Here is an 18,509-nt window from a genome sequence, read left to right as displayed (position 1 = left end):
GTTGGAATCCTTTGAGTGTTTCCATGGAGATGTGACTAAATCAACTGTGGGTGAGAGCTTTGATTGGATAATTTCCATGGAGGTGTTACCCTGCCCATTCAGGGTGGGTCTTCATTAAATCACTGGCGTCCTATAGAGCACATAAACAGAAGGAGCTTGCTGTACCCAGGGGAGACATTTTGAAGAACGCATAGGAGCTGAGAGGAGATGGAACTCAACCCGGATCAGCAGACACCAGCCACATGCCTTCTCAGCTAATAGAGGTTTTCTGGATGCCAACGGCCTTTCTTCAGTGATGGTATACTCATGTTGATGCCTTAATTTGGACACTTTAATGGCCTTCAGACTGTAAATTTGTAACCAACTAAAGCCCCTTTATAAAAGCCAATCCAATCCCAGTTATTTTGCGTAATGGCAGCATTAGCAAACTGGAACAGATGCCGAGTACCTTCACTGGGGAAGGAAGAGTTTTTCAACAATGGTGCCGGGAAAATTGGATCTTGACATGCAAAAGAATGAAAGCAGACTGGAAAATTCACAAGTATGTGGCAAATAAACAATGCATACTTACACAACCAATAGGTCAAAGAAGAAACCACAAAGGAAATTTGGAAATACTTCGAGATGAATGAAAATGAAAACAAAGCATACCAAAAGTTATAGTATGCAGCAAAGGTAGTGCTGAGAGGAAAATTCATAGCTCTACATGCTTACATTTAAAAAGAAGAAAAATCTTGAATCAGAGACTTAACCTCACAACTGGAGGGTCTAGAAAAAGAAGGGCAAACTAAGCCCAAAGCAAGCAGAAGGAAGGAAATACAGTTTAGAGGAAAGATAAATGAAAAAGAGAATTAAAAAAAAAAACAGAGAATCAACATAACCAAAAGTTGGTTCTATGAAAAGATCAATAAAGTCAACAAAGCTCTGGCTAGACTGACAAAGAAAAAAGAGAAGATGCAGATAACTCAGAAATGGAAGGGGGACATTACTACCAACTCCACAAAAATAAAAAGGATTATAAAATGATACCATGAACAAATGCACAACAAATTATATAACCTAGATAAATGGACAAATTCTTAGAACACCAACTACCTACACTGACTCAAGAAGAAAGAGAAAATCTCAACAGACCAAGAAAAAATAAAGAGGCTGAATCAGTAATCAAAAATCTCCCCCAAAAGAACAGCCCAGGACCAGATGACTTCAAGGGGCATTTTACCAAACGCTCCAAGAAGAAATAACACCAATCTGGCTCAAACTCTTTCAAAAAATTGAAAAGGAGAGAACATTCCCTAATTCATTCTATGAACTCAACATTAGCCTCATACCAAAACCAGATAAAATACCACAAGAAAACAACAGATCAATATCCCTTATGAATATAGATAAAAAAAAATCTTAACAAAATACTAGTAAACTGAATCCAACAGCACACTAAAAGAATTATACACCATGATCAACTGGGATTTTTCCGAGGTATGCAAGGGTGGTTCAACAAAAGAAAACCAATAATGTAATACACCACACAAACAGAATGAAGGGGGAAAAAAAAAACATGTTCATCTTAATTGATGTAGAAAAGGCATCTGACAAAATCCAGCACCCTAGATTATATATACTTAGAAAACTTAGAAAACTAGGAATAGAAGGAAACCTCCTCAACATGATGAAGGGCATGTATGAAAATCCCACAGCTAACATCACACTCAGTGCTATAAGCTGAAAGCTTTCCCTCTACGATCAGGAAGAAGACAAGAATGCCCATTGTCACAACCATTATTCAAAATTGTACTAGAAGTTCTAGCCATAGCAATTAGACAAGAAACAGAAATAAAGGGCACCCAAATCAGAAAAGAAGAAGTAAAACCTTTCCTATTTGCAGCTGACATGATCCTGTATACAGAAAATCCTGAAACATCCACAAGAAAGCTCTTAGAGCTAATAAATGAATTCATCAAAGTGGCATGGTACAAGATCAACATGCAAGAATCAGTAGTTTCCATACACTAATAATGAACACTCTCAAAAGGAAATCAAGAAAATATGTCCATTCCCAATAGCAACTAAAAGAATGAAATATCTAGGAATACATGTCACCAAGGACATAAAGGTGTTTTGTAGCTTTCTGTACACAGGAAACTACAAAACACTGCTAAAAGAAATCAAAGACCTAAATAAGTGGAAGGACATTCTGTGTTCAAGAACTGGAAGACTAAATATTGTTAAGATGCCAATTCTACTCAAAGTGGTTTACAGAATCAATGCAATTCCAATCACATTTCCAACAGTCTTCTTTGCAGAAATGGAAAAGCCAATCATCAGATTTATATGGAAGGGTAAGGGGCTCCAATTAGTCAAAACCATCTTTAAAAAGAATGAAGTTGGAGGACTCAAATTTCTGGGTATTAAAACTTATTTTAAAGGTACAGTAATCAAAACAGCTTGGTACTGGCACAAGGACAGACATATAGATCAACGTAATCAAAATGAGATTTCAGAAATAAACCCTCACATCTATGGCCAATGGAGTTTTGACAAGAGTGCCAAGATCATTTGATGGCGAAAGAATGTAGTCTCGAAAAAAAAAAGTGCTGGAAAAACTGGATAACTATATACAAAAGAATGAAGAAGGACCCTGTTCCAGTTTGCTAATGCTGCCGGAATGCAAAATACCAGAAATGGATTGGTTTTTATAAAGGGGGTTTATTTGGTTACAAAGTTACAGTCTTAAGGCCATAAAGTGTCCAAGGTAAAGGGGTACCTTCACTGACGGATGGCCATTGGTGTCCAGAAAGCCTCTGTTAGCTCAGGAGGCTCGTGGCTGGCATCCGCTTGCTCCCTGGTTACATTTCAAAATGGCATTCTCCAAAATGTTGCTCTTGGGGCGTTTCATCCTCTCTTAGCTGCAGCTCCTCCAAAACGTCACTCTTGGTTCCTCTGTTCCTTCTGTAAGTGAACTCCTTTATACAACTCCAGTGATCCAATTAACACCCACCCTGAATGGCTGTGGTAACACCTCCAGTGGAAATTATTCAATCAAACATTTCACTCATGGTTGATTGAGTTACATCTTCATGGAAACACTCAATCAAAGGATTCCGATCTAATCAACACTAACACATCTGCCCCCACAAAACTGCATCAAAGATAATGGTGTTTGGGGGGACATAATACATCCAAACTGGCAAGGACCCCCACCTCAAACTATCTGCAAAAAATCAACTCAAAATGGATTGAAGACCTAAATGTAAGAACCCAAATTATAAAACTAAAACACAGGGAAGCATCAGGACATTGTGTTAGGCAATAGTTTCTTAGACTTTATACCAAAAACATAAGAAACAATAAATGAACTTCATCAAAATTAAATACTTTTGTTTATTAAAGGACTTCATCATGAAAGTAAAAAGGCAACCTATAGAATGGGAGGAAATATTTGGAAACCATATGTCTAAAAATGGATTCATATTCAGAATAAAGTACTCCTATAACCCAACAACAAACAGACAGCCCAAATAAAAAATGGGCAAAGGATCTGAATAGGCATTTCTCCAAAGAAGATACACAAATGGCCAATAAGCACAGGAAAAGACATGCAACATGATTAGTCATCAGAGAAATGCAAATCAAAACCACAATGAGATACCATTTCACATCCACTAGAATGGCTACTATTAAAAAACAGAAAATAGTACCAGTTAGAGAAATAGTAACGTTCATTCATTGTTGGTAGGAATTTAAAATGGTGCAGCCAATGTGGATAAGCATTTGGCAGTTCCTTGGAAAGTATAGAATTACTACATAATCTGGCAATTCCACTTCTAGGAATATACCCCCAAAGAACTGAAAGCAGGAACTCGCACAATGATGTTCATAGTGGCATTATTCACAATTGCCAAAAGATGTAAACCCATGTGTCTATCAACTCATGAATGGATAAACAAATAGTGGTATATACATGCAATGGAATATTATTCAGCTATAAAAATGAACAAAGTTCTGATATATGCTACAATGTGGAGGAACCCTGAAGACATCAGGTTGACTGAAATATAAGCCAGACACAAAAGGACAAACATTGTATGATCTCACTGGTACAACATAACTAGAATAAGCAAATTCACCGAGTCTGTAACTAGAATAGAGATTACTAGGGGCCTGGGTGGGGGTAGGAATGGGAAGTAATGCTTCTGTTCAAGGTGATGGAAACTTTTGGTAATGGCTGGTGCTGGTAGCACAACTTTGTGAATATATAATTAGTACCACTGAATTATATATTTGAATGTGATTAAAAGGGGAAATTTTAGGTTACTATATAAGTTACTAGAATAAAAACTAAAGAAAAACATAGGATTGTACAACATAAACAGAGAACCCCAATGTTCCAGAGTTAGAACATCAATGGACTATAGTTAATAGTATAATTTTTTTCATCAATTGCAACAAAGATAGTATGCTGGTTTGAAGCTGTTATGTACCCCAGAAAAGGCCATGTTCTTTTAAACTATTTCTGTTCATGGAGACCTACTGTGGGTGGGACCTTTTGATGAGGTTATTTCAATTGAGATGTGACCCACACCATTTGGAGTGGGTCTTTTATCATTTACTGGAGTCCTTTATGACAGAATAAAGACAGAGAAAAAGCCCAGAGCTGAGGAACATCCAGAGAAGTTTGGAGAGAATGGAGAGAACAGCCCAGGAGAAGCTAACAGAGGACCCATAGGACACAGAGGAAGCCACTGGAACCAAAAGCTGAAAGCAACAAAACCCAAGTGAAGGACCAGTAGATGACAGCCATGTGCCTTCCCATGTGACAGAGGTGTCACAGATGCTAGCAGCCTTCCTTAGAGTCCACATATCATCCTGTTGATACCTTAATTTGGACATTTTCATGGCCTAAGAACTGTAAATTGTAAGTTAATAAATCCCCATTGTAAAAATCAACCCATTTCTGGTATACTGCATATTCCAGCAGCTTTAGCAAACCTAAGCAGGTAACATACTAAAGCAAAGTATTAATAAGGGAAATGGGGGTTGGGAGATGCACAGGGGATATAAGAACTCTGTATTTTCTGCTTGATTTTTCTGTAATTCTACAACTTCTCCAACAAAAAAATTAAATAGTTAGAATGGCAAATTTTATGATATATACACACACACTACCACAATTAAAAACATGCAAATTAAAAACTGGGCCTCTAGAAAGAGAGAAGGGTATTTAATATTTATTCACCATCCAGCAAAAGGGCTATGTATTGTGCTCCTTATTGGTATTTGAGGAATTTGGAATAAAAAAACCTTAATTTGCAGTGTTCTATTTAGCCACCAGTTCCTCAATTATTTACTACTGTCATCCTAAATTAAATGGCATTTTTGATATTTGGATTCCCCAATTGCTTCTTTTGATTTCCATTATTTCAATGCTACATAATGAAAAACATTAGAGATTGGCAAAATTTTCTTAAAGGGCCAAATAGTAAATGTTATAGGCTGTCACAACTGCTCAACTGCAAAAAGATAATATGTTAACAAATGGGGGTGGCTGTCTTCAAAGAAAACTTTATTTACAAAACCTGGTAATCCACAACTTGCTGACTTCTGTTCTTGTCATAAGAATGTCTTTAGTTATGTGGTATGAGGGACTCTTTGGGTAAAAATTTAAACAGAGACCTGTTGATACATACATACATGACTAATAAACAAGATTTTTACCTATCTGTTTTCAGCTGAAGATGCCCAATATGGTCAAGGCAAGAGAGGGTGAGATACTGAGAACTAGATGCAAACAGGGGAGTGTTGAACTCCTGTCCTTCTATATGGATTAGAATTCTCAAACTTACTATAAAACAAAGATGCTGGAAGAAAACAGAAAGCAAATAAGCCATAGGTGACAGGTACTGAAATAATTTTAGGAAAGCCAAGCCTACAAAGGTGCTGTATCAGTCATAAAGCCAAAGTTTCAAGAGCAAAGAATTAGAGAGCAATCATTTCAACAGTGTTTAGACATATAGCAATTTTACAAAAATGCTGTTAAGATCTCCTGTGTTTCTCTATTCAGAGACACTGATCTCATTTATTTTAGTGGTATCAACTATATACTCCATCATCCAATGTTGTCAGCTACAAGTTGGTCCTAAGTAAAACTGTTTAGTTTTAAACAGCTACTGGAGGCAAAAAAAAAAAAAAAAAGTCCATCTATTTTAGGTACCTCTAACCCCACCTCAACCCCATGGTATACCCCTTTCAGATGTAACAGGCCTTCATGCTCTCTTCCTTTTTTATTTACCAAGATTAATTCTCAGGAAGGGATCAAAGCTCACTGACATTTAAGGCTACAAAAACTTGTAAGACCTCTATTTTATTTCACGCAAATCAAATGAATTTTACTCCAAACTTTGAAATTTCTAGAATCAGCAAAAGAGGAAAGAATTAAAGAGAGATGATCAGCATTGCTAAAGTCATACGCTAGAAGGGTAAATCCCAATCACCTGCTTGCTACTTGTGGCAAAGCCTATTAGTTGCCCAGGGTCCATTCTTTATCACATGACTGCCCAGCTAGACTACATCTCCCAGCTTCCTTGGCAGGTATGTGTGGCCATGGGACAGGAAATGAAATGATATAGATAATTTCCAGGTTGTGTCCTTCAAAGGCAGAAACAGGCCTATGTGGACGTGATGTTGTGATGTGATAATTAAGCCACCATACCAGCCCTGGACTGCCCCCAAGACTTACAAAAGAAAAAAACAATAACAAAAACAAAACTGCTTTATTTTTGAGGTCTCTGTTAGAACAGCCCAAAACTGTAATCTAATTGATAGGATCTTTCTCACAAACTACATCATACATGAAATTTTACTACTATGTCCAAACTCCTAGTTTCTAAGTTAAATATTTCTTGAAGGTAGCAGAACTTTGGCTGAAAGCTTTAAGTGTTTTAACTAAGGAATCAAGTAAGTAAACAGCAGCACCAAGATTATAGTCCTGCTTTTCTTGGACACCAATTTTCTTATCTGATATTCCACAAACTGCTGGCTCTGCTTAGATGGAAGTACAGCACGATATGGTATAAACATCAGCGTTATCTAATAATAAGTCCTTTTTTTTTTTGTATACATGATTACAAAGGTGAGGAGAGGAAAACAAAGGAAAATCTCTATTACATGAGGTCACCAGAATAGGTAAAAGTTAAGCACTTTTACACTTTCCACTTCAAGGCTTTAGACTGGCAATATTTACAAAAATAAAGATTTCTTTCTTAAATGGATATATAATATACTTGATCTTTTTTGACATCTGGCTTATTTTCACAATTATTATACAAGGATACAGATGTGAATGGTGAAAGATGGGACAGAAAGACCTGGCTTGTTGAATGTAGCTTGTGCCTCCCCTTCTTCCCAAAAAGCTAAGCTGTATAGGTTGGCATGCTTTCAGCTAGAATCTAGACAACTGCTTGCCTCCCCACAAGAAAATAACTTTCTGTCTTTGGTAAATGTCACTGATTTTCCTGTCTGCTGTCAGAATCAGCTATTTTTTTTCACCCCGTCACAGCTATCAACTATTGTGGCTCCACATGTTTTTCTCCTCCTTTGCTGCTTGTCATTCCTCAGTGAGACAGACAGCATGGTGTATATCACTGATAATCCTTACTGCATATCAGAGAAGTATACTTGCTATAGTGCCTTTTAAACTATCACCACCCAAGCTTTACCACAAGGTAAAAAAATAATCTGTCTTGATGGTTTCAAAAGCTTCCCAGGTGACTTGAATGTTCAGAAAGGGTAGGAGAAAATATGGATTCTGAAGATCAGAAAACCTCGATTTCAAATCCCAGTTCTGCCACTTAATAGCTGTGACCTTGGGCAGGTTACTTAACTTTCCCAAACTTCACTCATTCTTAAGTGTCTCTACGTGTTGAGCACAATGCCAGGTGTTGAGATACAAAGGGGATTCTGACAGCCCCTGTCCTCAAGGAGCTAACATGGAAGATACAGAAGCCACAGAGAAGCAAACAATGTTGAGTACAGTGCGCTCTAACAGGGCTAATATGGGCACATAAGAAAATAAAGTCTAGATTCAAGAGATCAGCAAAATCTCTAAAATGGAAACATTAAGGCTGAGTCTGAAGGACAAGTAGTGGTAGCCACATGGGGCTGGTAAAGGAAGGCTGTTCTTAGCAGAGGAGGTGTGTGCAAAGGCCTGGCTATTACAACGAAGCCCAGCTTATTTGGGAGATAAAAACAGTTCATAGTGCTGAAACATAAAATGAGAATGAGGGAGTAACAAGAGATTAGGCTCACAAGAGACCTCAGCTTCGTTTACAAAACAGAGATACCATCTCCTTTGCTAGGTTACCTCAAGAATCAAATGAGACATACAAGGGTGTTTGTGTGTTTGAAAGGACCTAGCCAAGTGCCTTGCACATAAGAGGTACAAAAGCGATAGCAATACGTCCTTTCACTTTTCAGCTTTAACACACACAACAAAAAGCTTGCCTTTTATAAGCATCACTAGCTAATTGTAACACTCTTTTTCTTCAAGTAATTTCATAATAGCACTTAGTACTAGTAAGCTCTTATCAGTTGTTTATTTTTCCTGGGTGCATCTTACCTACTGTAGATTACTGAAGAGTCAACTTCCAAGTCTCAAGGGTGTCAACACTGGGCTTTCCTTCAAAGGATTCAGACACTTGAGGGTGCCCCAAGACTAAGCTATAAATGATAAATATTTAATGTACTGTTTTTAATTAACTAAACTGCAGTTGTGAAGCAACCATGGACCAAGACCAGAATACTTCAGATCCAATGTTGGCTGTGACACTAATTAGATAACTTATTTTGGATGAGAGACAGCCTATTGTGCCTTGGTTCCTGTTGAGGATTGAATCATGTCCTCCACAGAAGGCAAGTACACATCCCCTTTGTAAATAGAACTTTGAAGATGTTATTAGTTAAGGTGTGCCCAAACTGAATGAAGGTAGACCTTAACACAATATGACTGAAGCCCTGATAAGCAAAAAAAAATTCGACACAAGGGAGAGAAGCCATGGAAAGTAGCCAGAAGCAGGAAGTCATGGAACCTGGAAGAGAAAGAAGACACCACTATGTGTATCACCATGTGACAGAAAAGCCAAGGACCAAGGATCACTGGCAGCCAGCCCCAGAATGCCACAGTCCTCTGAGAGAAAGCACTGCCTTGCTGATGCCTCGATTTTGGACTTCTCCTAGCCTCAGAACTGTGAGTCAATAAATTCCCTTTGTTTAAGTCAACCCATTTAAGGCGGTTTGGAGCTTATATACCCCAGAAAAACACGTTTTTAAATTTAATTCATTCCTGTGCGTGTGAACTCACTGTAAGTAGGACCTTTTGATGAGGTAACTTCAATTAAGGTGTGGCCCAGCTCAATCAGGATGGGCCATAGTCTCTTATAGGCGGAACAAAACAGATAAAGAGAAAGCCAGAAGCTGAAATTCAATGGAACCTGGAAAAAAACAGAGAGGCCAGGAGAGGCCACCATGTCCACTGCTAGGTGACCAGAGGAACCAAGGACCAAGGATTGCCAGCTGCCAGCCCCTGAACACCAGTCTTTGGGAAGAAAGCATCACCTCGACGATACCTTGATTTGGACTTTCTCTTAGCCCAAAACCGTGAGCAATAAATTCCCATTGTTTAAGTCAACCCATTACATGGTATTTGCTTGAGCAGCCAAGGAACCTAAAATATCACTGTAGGGTATTTGTTTTAGCAGCTAGAAAACTAAAACAGTTCCCTACTCTGTTAAAATGAACAGGATAGAGTCCCTAATAACCCAAATAATAGGACTACTTTTGAATTGTCACTGCCACCCTCCCACGTCCCATCTTAAGAGATGGTAAGAGCAGAATCCTCATCAGCTCACAACATACCTCTCTTTGATGGAGATCCTGGCAAAGTCAGCTGTAGCTGGCAGCAGAGATGGTTATCAGGAGATCTTGTGGCCAACTGATAGGGCTACATAGAGAGATTCTGCAGATGCCCTTTGGCATCAAAATGCCTTGCTTCTTTAAAATATTCTTTTGTCCCTTTAATAATATATGTTTACAAATCCTAAAAATGAGGCTAAGAATTCATTTATTTCTCAGCTTCAAATCTGGTTATTAACGAGTTCTAATTTAAGATTCAATTACTGACCCAGAGAAAAATCACCTATAAAGGTTCAGAATGGCAAATACTGTCAAAATGCTACTTTTACTGAGCATCTTCATTGCCAAAACTTTAATCAGCCAACTGTGCTATTTAGCTTCATGTTTTAATACACCTCGACTTTAAAAGGCCATTTAAAATAAAAAATAAATAAAAATAAAAAATAAAGGCAATTTAGTTAAGTACTAAACAAGATGGTGTCTTTTTATATCATACCCGCCTCAATGAAGGTATATTTCCATACCAAGTAGGTTTCTTGAAAAGGAAATATAACAATTTTAGTAATTCAACTGTGTATTAACACAAAATGTATACAGTATCTCATTTATTACTATGAGATAGGTACTATTCTTAGCATACCTATTTTACAGAGTGGAAGTAGAGTTTAGATATTGTACCTTACCCTGCTAATAAGTGATAAATTTTCTATTTAAACCCCAAACCATCTCAGAGCTCAAGAAAGATCCTGAACTCCACTCCTGTTCCAAATAGTTGCCTCTGTTTACAACAGCAGATATTAATTAATTTAAAATCTCTGGGCATTTAAAGTTACATTATAGCACAACTTCATTGACAGTGAATGAATTCCCCTTTTAGCCTCCTCTTTAATATGCCAAAATAATTTAGATCCCTAAATGAACAGGCTTTTCTTAAAGCAGTTGTAGTTCTGGATTGTGAGGTAGGTGACACACCCCACCTCTGCCACTGGCACGAGCTTTCCTAAACCTTTAATCATTCATGGTGCTCTCTGCTGTACCTACCCATTAGAACAATTTTGAAAAACATTAACACTAGGCCAATTATTTTCAAAAGCCCAGAGATACTAATCAAGTGATCCTAATAGTCTTAAACACTATCTTCAAACCAAAAAGATAAATGGAGATTGGGAAACTTGCAATCTAAAGTGCCACCATCCAGATAAAATTACTCTGTGAATTAGAGTCATTTCAATCAAATGCTATAAAATTGGACATTTTTCTTAGGACCAGAATTGGAGAATAACTATAAGATAGTTTAAGGGCCCAAACTCTGGAATATAGAAACGTTTTCCACACGACCAATTCAATAGTAAAAGGTAGGCAGGAGGGGCTCAGAAGAGCAGCAACAAGTTTAGAAAAACAGTAACAGAAAATTACAGAATTATTAACCTGTTCATCTGTCTGGCCTTTCCACACTCTCAAAACTCATAGGCTGTTGAAATAAGGCCTAATGTTTTACTACATGGTATCCTGAGTTCTATGTTAACATGTTATATACTAAGAGAAAGCCCAATTGACCTCATAAGCATTAGAATCTCAATTACATTTTCTTAGAGGGCATCTCTATTGATGACTATAACATCCATTAGCATTCAACAAACTGGTTGATAAAAAATTAAAACCAGTGTAGGTGTATAATTTGTTAATTTTCTAACTCAATCACTCTTAAAAAGGATTATTTTCTTTAAAACATAAAAGATTTACAATAAACAAACTGTTAAGTGTTAAACTGTTAAGTGACATAGCTACTTGGTAATAAGGTATCAGGTGTAATAAAAAAGAATCAAATTATCATAGCAGAATCCATTTAATAATATAATACACTCAGCAAGAAAATCACAAAGTTATTAAATGGAGGAAGTGTAGGCAGGAGATTCAGATTCAATTGTATGACAGGAAGTACTAGCTATGGAAGTTTAGAAACAGAAATACCAAGTGCTGTTTTAACACAAGAAAAAAAGAAAGCCCGGTGAATAAAAGCAAAAGAGGAAGTGCTTTTTAGTGAACTGCCACATATTTATGACAATTCAAAATTATTCCAAAAGTTAAAAAAAAAAAAAAAACTCACTTTTTCACTAGGCTGATGTGAGAGCGCATTTCCTAGGTATACTGCTGCCTGGATTTTGCAGTTCCGCTAAAAGAAGATTGCTTATGGCTCACATTTTGCATAGTCACAGGGAGACAAGGGTGGCAGGTAACATTAGCTTCATATATTAAACTAGGGTTTCACGATGAAAGTTTTTTTGCAACACAAGCTACACGAAAAATAATTTGTTTTGAAAAGCTGCATAAGTTAATGAGAAATTGCTCCACTTAAATGTTAATAGTAACTTGATATGTAAATTTTAGTTACTCTAAAGCCAAAATCCTATTATGCTTACTTTTTAATGAGGTAATTTGTTGTTGTCTTTAACAGCTGGATTAGTTTTATGTAATTAATTTTTAGCAACACTTGCTTCCATACATGGGCAAGTTCTTTAATCCTGAGCTACAGAGTGAAAGTGAAGCACTATTCTCAATTAGCATCTTTCAAATCATCTGAATTACTTATTGCCAACAAATGCTAGTTATGAAATTATAAGTGTGTGTTTCTACTTCAGCTGATTCCTTCATTCAGTGATGTGCAAATCTTGAAATTAGAGAGCAAGATCCCTAAATAAATAGGCTTTTCTTAAAGCAGTTGTACTTTTGGACTGTGAGGTAGGCGACACGCCCCACCTCTGCCAGCCGCGCGAGCGTGGCCCAGAATGCTAAGGCCCTGCCTAACTGCTCAATCATTTTCCATCACCGTTCACGCTTGGCTCAACCCTACCAAATTTGTCAGGTTTCAGTCAACTCCCATTAAGTTCTGTTCGGAGATCTATACAACCTAGGTTATTCTGGTAGCTCGGAAAGGGCCTGGAGCAACCAGCTTTGGCCTGGCCACTTCTGGGAAAAGTGTCTCACGGAAAAGAAAACAGGGAAGGCTTCAACTTTGCGCAAACCCTCTTTCACTGTCACATCTCACTCCCTTCCCGGTGAACCGCTGTGTTCTCGAAAGATCTATTCCTTTACAACCTAAATGACATTCTCAGATCAACTGCTTGACGGGCAAGCGGCGCTCAATCCACGCCCTCTTCTTCGGGAACCTTCTCCAAGGGCCAGCGCCGGGTACCCCTGCAGCCCCATACAACCCCCCACGAAGAGGGACCCTGGCCCACGACCGCCCGCCCGCGGAACAGGGCTGCTGCACTGAGCCTGCCAGCGGGCTCCGGGCCTGGGCAACCATGGCCGTCTACGGGGATCCGCTCCCGCGTGGGTTGGGGGCGACCAGACCGGCGAGAGGGGGCTCTCAGGGGCGGGGAAAGACGGCCTCACCTTGACCCTGATTTCGTAGGTGGTGAAGCGGCCCCGGCCGACCCCCACCGTCTGCGGGTTGCTCACATCGATCTCGAGGAAGTTGCTGGGCGGCCCGTAGGCGTCATTCAGGTTCTGCGGCTTAGTGATCAGCCGCCGGGTGTCCGCCACGGTCTCCGCCATTTCGCTGCTGCAGAAGCTGCCGCTGCGGGCTCCCTCCACCCCCTCTGCGTTCCACCTCCCCCGCCGCCGCCGCCGCCGCCGCCGCCCGACGCGGGGACACCGGGCTCGCGCGCAGCGGTCGCGAGGAGAACGAGCACGTAGGGCGGTCGTTCACTTCGCGCGCGAAGCTCCTCCCCTCACCCTTCCGATCTCTGCCTTTTTTTGCCCAGGGGAGAAACAGCTGACTCGCTCCACCGCAACAAGGCCCCGTGAGGCCCAGTTGAGGCCGGGGATGGGAACTGAGCTGTGGGGAATTGAGGAGTAGCGGGGTCACGGGACTCGTAGTTGCGAGCGGGTTCCCGACTGACTACAGCGCCCACAAAGCACCGGGCGGGAGCGCCGCCGCCGGGCTGCAGCCGAGGCACTGGGAGGCGGAGAGGCCCGGGGGCGGCCGCTTCCTGTCTTTCTGCGTCGGCCGCGGTCTTTGGCGGTGGTTAGGAGTCCGGAAATGGTCTTTTCGGGGCCCTGATTGCTGCGGGAACAAATTCCAACACACGATAGTGAAGGATTGGCCGCAAATCGAAACAAAACTGCCTCGACTAACTATACGGATCTGGCCTCCGTCTTACTATCAACCACTGGAAATGCCTTTCTAGATAACCTTTAGCTAATGCCTCAAATGATGATTTTGACTTAAACTTGCGAGTGTCACCGTACACGTGTCTACGTTGATAAAATTGGGGGCGATAAAGTGGAGAAGTGAAATAATTGCGAGATCAGAGCACTAAAGGTCAAACAGTCTTTGGAGACAAGTCATCTGTCTACAACAAAATAACAGATTGTAGACACCTGTATTTGGGTGACCTGCCACCTTTTCTCTTGATTTCACACGAAGTTCCAGCAAGTAAAGGGAAAAAAAAAAAAAAAAGTAAACGTATCTCTACTTAACTTTATATGGAACTCAGACAAACCATTATAATATTGAAAAAACAACAGACTGAATTAAGTGGATTTCATCCACGTAAAGGGTCAATAGCAACTGTAGATTTTTGAACATTGTTTTGTGAAGCAAAACTTTTGTAAAAGGGTAGAAGTATAAGTTTCTATCCATTGATGTTACATTCCCATAACTATTTCTGCGGTTTTTAATATCTTGCGCTTCAGTAACTATTCACTTTAAACTGTTCCATCCCCTTAAACTAAAAGATTTTCCAGATCAGTAACCATTCCTAATAAAAACATTTAAGAAAAGTTGGAATAGAAAGACATTTCTTAAACATGATGTAGATTATTTTCCAGATAACTCAACGTTCATTCATTCAGCAAATTTATTGAATGCCTACTAGGTGTTTTCACTGTAGATACTAGGGATAGAGGGGTAGTAAGATACTGAAATTCTCTGATCTCATCAAGTTTGCTGTCTAGTTGGGATACAAATGAACAAACAAATAATAAGTTATATACCTGCTATGATATATTGGTAAATTGGTGATATGAAGAAAATAAAGCTGGATGATATGAGAGTGACTGAGGCAAACTCAGATGGGATGCTCAGAGAAATCCTCTCTGAGCCATAGCTATTAAATAATGAACAAAATGGAGTGGCTTTGTGACAGTTGTTATTCAACATTGATCTATGGATTTAAGGTATTTTAATAAGACAATAAAATGGAGTAGCCGTTATACATTTTTAGGCTACCTAGAATCAAAATGGAGGCTGAGGAGTTTCCAAACTCCACCCTATTTCCTCTACTGGTAAGATATATAAAAAAAGAGAGAACCAAAAAGATTCCTCAAAGAGTATGGGTAATATCGGGATAAGTATTTCCAGATAGGACTCCCTGCAGGACCAGTCTCTTGACTGGTATGATCACAGCAGTGAGCTCAAGCTCTTTGAACTGAGCTAAGAGACCAGGAACGACTGTGTTGTGTTCTCATCTGTGACACCCTAATAGAACAATCATAGGATATTCTTTGAAAGCTTCTGTTTCATTTCTTGGAGGTGTTGAGCAGCAACTCCAATGCCCTGAAGTGGGAAAGTGGCTACAGAGGATAGCACACAGTAAAGAAGAGCTTACTGGCATAAACATCAGAAATAAAAATTATCTTTATTTTCAGAAGATATGACTGTATTCCTAGAAAAATCCTAGAAGGATAAACTGCTAAAATTGACAAGAGAATTTGGTGGCTGAATGTGAGTAAAGAACATAATTAATAGCTTTCTTCTGTCTAGGCAATGCCTAATTAGAATGGAGATGGAGAAAATACCACATTTGAAACGCGACCAAAAGTATTAACTGGGAGGACCCAGGGCCCAAGGCCCCACCCCCTCCTTGGTTATGAGATACAAGGGCCACCTAGGTGAATAGGCAGCAGGCTCCTCCCCACCAGGGGGGAAAGCATCAAAATTTCCCTCCCCTAATCACTGTTAGTTACCAAATCTCAAAAGAGCTTGTTGTAACTAAATCTCCAGAGATCCTGTTTGTAACCAAAGCTTGTGAGAAATTCTGTTGTCACAAACCTTTATAAGCTGCACCCCCTTGGCATCCTCTCTCTCTTTTTCTAATAATTCACTTTCCACGACTGACCACAACTGTGAGACCATCATTTCCTTCCACTAAGTCCCAATTAAACCCATGTCCACTTCCGTGCCTGGTATGTTCTTCTGTCTAAGGGCTAAGCTGGGTTAGAACAGTACCTAGGAATAAATTTAACAAGGGAGGCACAGGAGTTATAGGATCAAAGTTATGAAATTTTGTTGAGGGACATAAACCAAAACCTAATCAAATAGAGATTCCATGTTCTTGAACAGGAGTACTTAAAAGAAAAATGTCAGTCAATCCAAAATTAGTGATTAAATGAAATTAGAATCCCTATGTGGGTTTTTTTGCCCTCGCCTCCCTTCCCCCCACCTCCTTGGGTGTGTATGTGGTACCGACAAGATTTTTTTTAAAGTTCATATATTGGAGAATAGCTAAGAAGGTATAAAAGTGAAAAAAATTAAAGGGGGACTTGCTTTACCAAATATTAAGACTTGCTATAAAGCCACTGTAAACAAGAGTATGATTTTGACTTGGTATAAAATACAGTACAGAAACAGATCCCAATATGAAGAACAAGGAGAACATTTCAATACATTAGGGAAATGATGTTGAAATAGTTGGATGTTTGGGGGCAAGGATGACACAAAGCTTGTCCCCTACATTTTATCATATTTGAAAAAACCTGGGGTAGGGTAGAAACATGTTGAAAGCAATGTAGTTATTTTAGGTTATTTGTGTTTTTTTTATTCCTTTGTTTTGGTTTTGTATAAAATGTAGTGTTTTTTTAATTATTGTTTGCTTTTTAATTTTTTGATAAAGTTAAAAAATGCATAGTTAAAACTTAAAAAAAACCACATATATTTAAGTATAAAATCCAATAAAAATATTCAGAGAAAATTTAGGAGAAAAGGTGTATAACCTTAAAGTAAGTGAGCTCTCTAAGCAATATAGGAAACTGTAGCTTTAGAGAAAAAAAGTAGTTGTTTATGTCTGTAAATTTTTAATAAAAATTATATAGCAAAAGATGCTATACTAAAAAAATTATGGAATTATATACAGAACACACAAAATAATAAAAGTCCGATATTCTTACTCCCATAAGTTGACAAGAGACAACCCAATAGAAAAATGGGCAAAGAATATGAACAGCTATTGTACCAAGTGTTTTTCAATTTCTTATTAAATTCCCATAACAACCCTAAGAGTAGGTACCATTATTATCCCCATTTTACAAGTCGGGAAACTGAGATACAGATAAATATACATAAAAGCAAACATGAAATACTGTTTTCTACACATCAGATTGGCAAAAGTTCAAAAGAACAGAAGTACCCAAAGCCAGGGAGAAAGTAAGAAAACAGGCACTCAGACTTCGATGACATGAGTATGAATTGTCACAACCTTTGAGAAAAGTTAATTGATAATATTTATCAAAATTAAAAATATAGGACACTTTGATCCTAAATCCAGTTTTTGCTGTAAGAGACCACAGTACATGAGGACGTAAGTGCAGCATTGTTTTTAGTGGCAAAAATTGGAAACAGCCTGAATGCCCATCAATAAGAAAATGTTTGAATTGTAGTACATTCAAACCATGAAGAATTCTATCATTATTAAAAGAAATAGTTCTATTTTTATTTGTTGAATTAGAGAAGAGGAATTCCATGAGGTATTTATATGTGCAGATTGTACAAAATAATCTAACCAGTAGGATCCCATGTGGGTAACAATCAACACTCTGTAAGTGTATATTGGTACATTTATATTTGTATTTTTTTGATATCCAAATGGGGAAAAGTGTGGAAGGATATACACCAGGCTGACAACGCTGGTAACTCAAGGGGGTCTGGCGATTGAACTAGGTGTAGTCTTAAGGACTGGCTAAGGTGTTAGAGAGAAAAATATAACCAATTTTACATTTCCTGAATGGCCTCATTCTAGTAAATAATTTGTCAGTAACTTGTGTTACTGTGGGCCCCTTGAGAGAAGTGTTTCTCCAGTAGTGCATAATTATCACAGCTTCATGGCTCTGGTCATCTGGTAGTCAAGATTAACCATTTCAAAAAAAATTTTTTTTTTATTAAAAAAAAAAAGGTTACCCATTCTTCTTTATTCTGCGTTCACTGAATAGTCTGCTAATAGAAATTTCATTTCCCATGAAGGCTTTCTTAGAGGGAAAAGGAGGTGCTGCCTGGTGGGATCAGTTAATTTATATCTTTCATTTTCAGTTAGTAAATCCAGTTTCTATTTTATCAACCAATCTCTTGTGAGTTTGATTAATGTATCCCCCGCCCCCCATGTCCACTCCATAAAACCTCATCACCTCTAAGGAAAATGATGAAACCAAGTACCTAAAACTCCAAAGAGTCAGATTCTGGTACTGTGGTAAATATCATGAAAACCTGCTGTTCTAGTTTGCTAATGCTGCCAGAATGCAAAACACTAGAGATGGATTGGCTTTTATAAAAGGGGGTTTATTTGGTTACACAGTTACAGTCTCAAGGCCATAAAGTGTCCAAGGTA

The 18,509-nt window shown here is 38.6% G+C and overlaps 1 protein-coding gene across 1 annotated transcript in view; it reads right to left on the bottom strand.

Annotated features, from left to right (window-relative positions):
• The window catches only part of SNX3 (sorting nexin 3), an 84,539-nt gene extending 70,996 nt beyond the window's left edge, over positions 1-13,543 (bottom strand). Inside the window, exon 1 of the mRNA XM_037843212.1 lies at positions 13,303-13,543. Coding sequence (XP_037699140.1) covers positions 13,303-13,464 — 162 coding nt within the window. The 5' untranslated portion in view covers positions 13,465-13,543. The remainder of the gene's footprint in view (positions 1-13,302) is intronic.
• Between the last annotated feature and the right edge of the window lie 4,966 nt (positions 13,544-18,509).

Source organism: Choloepus didactylus, chromosome 7 (assembly GCF_015220235.1).
Source record: "Choloepus didactylus isolate mChoDid1 chromosome 7, mChoDid1.pri, whole genome shotgun sequence".
In the NCBI taxonomy this organism is placed as follows: Eukaryota; Metazoa; Chordata; class Mammalia; order Pilosa; family Megalonychidae; genus Choloepus; species Choloepus didactylus.
This window is presented reverse-complemented; position numbering and strand designations above follow the sequence as displayed.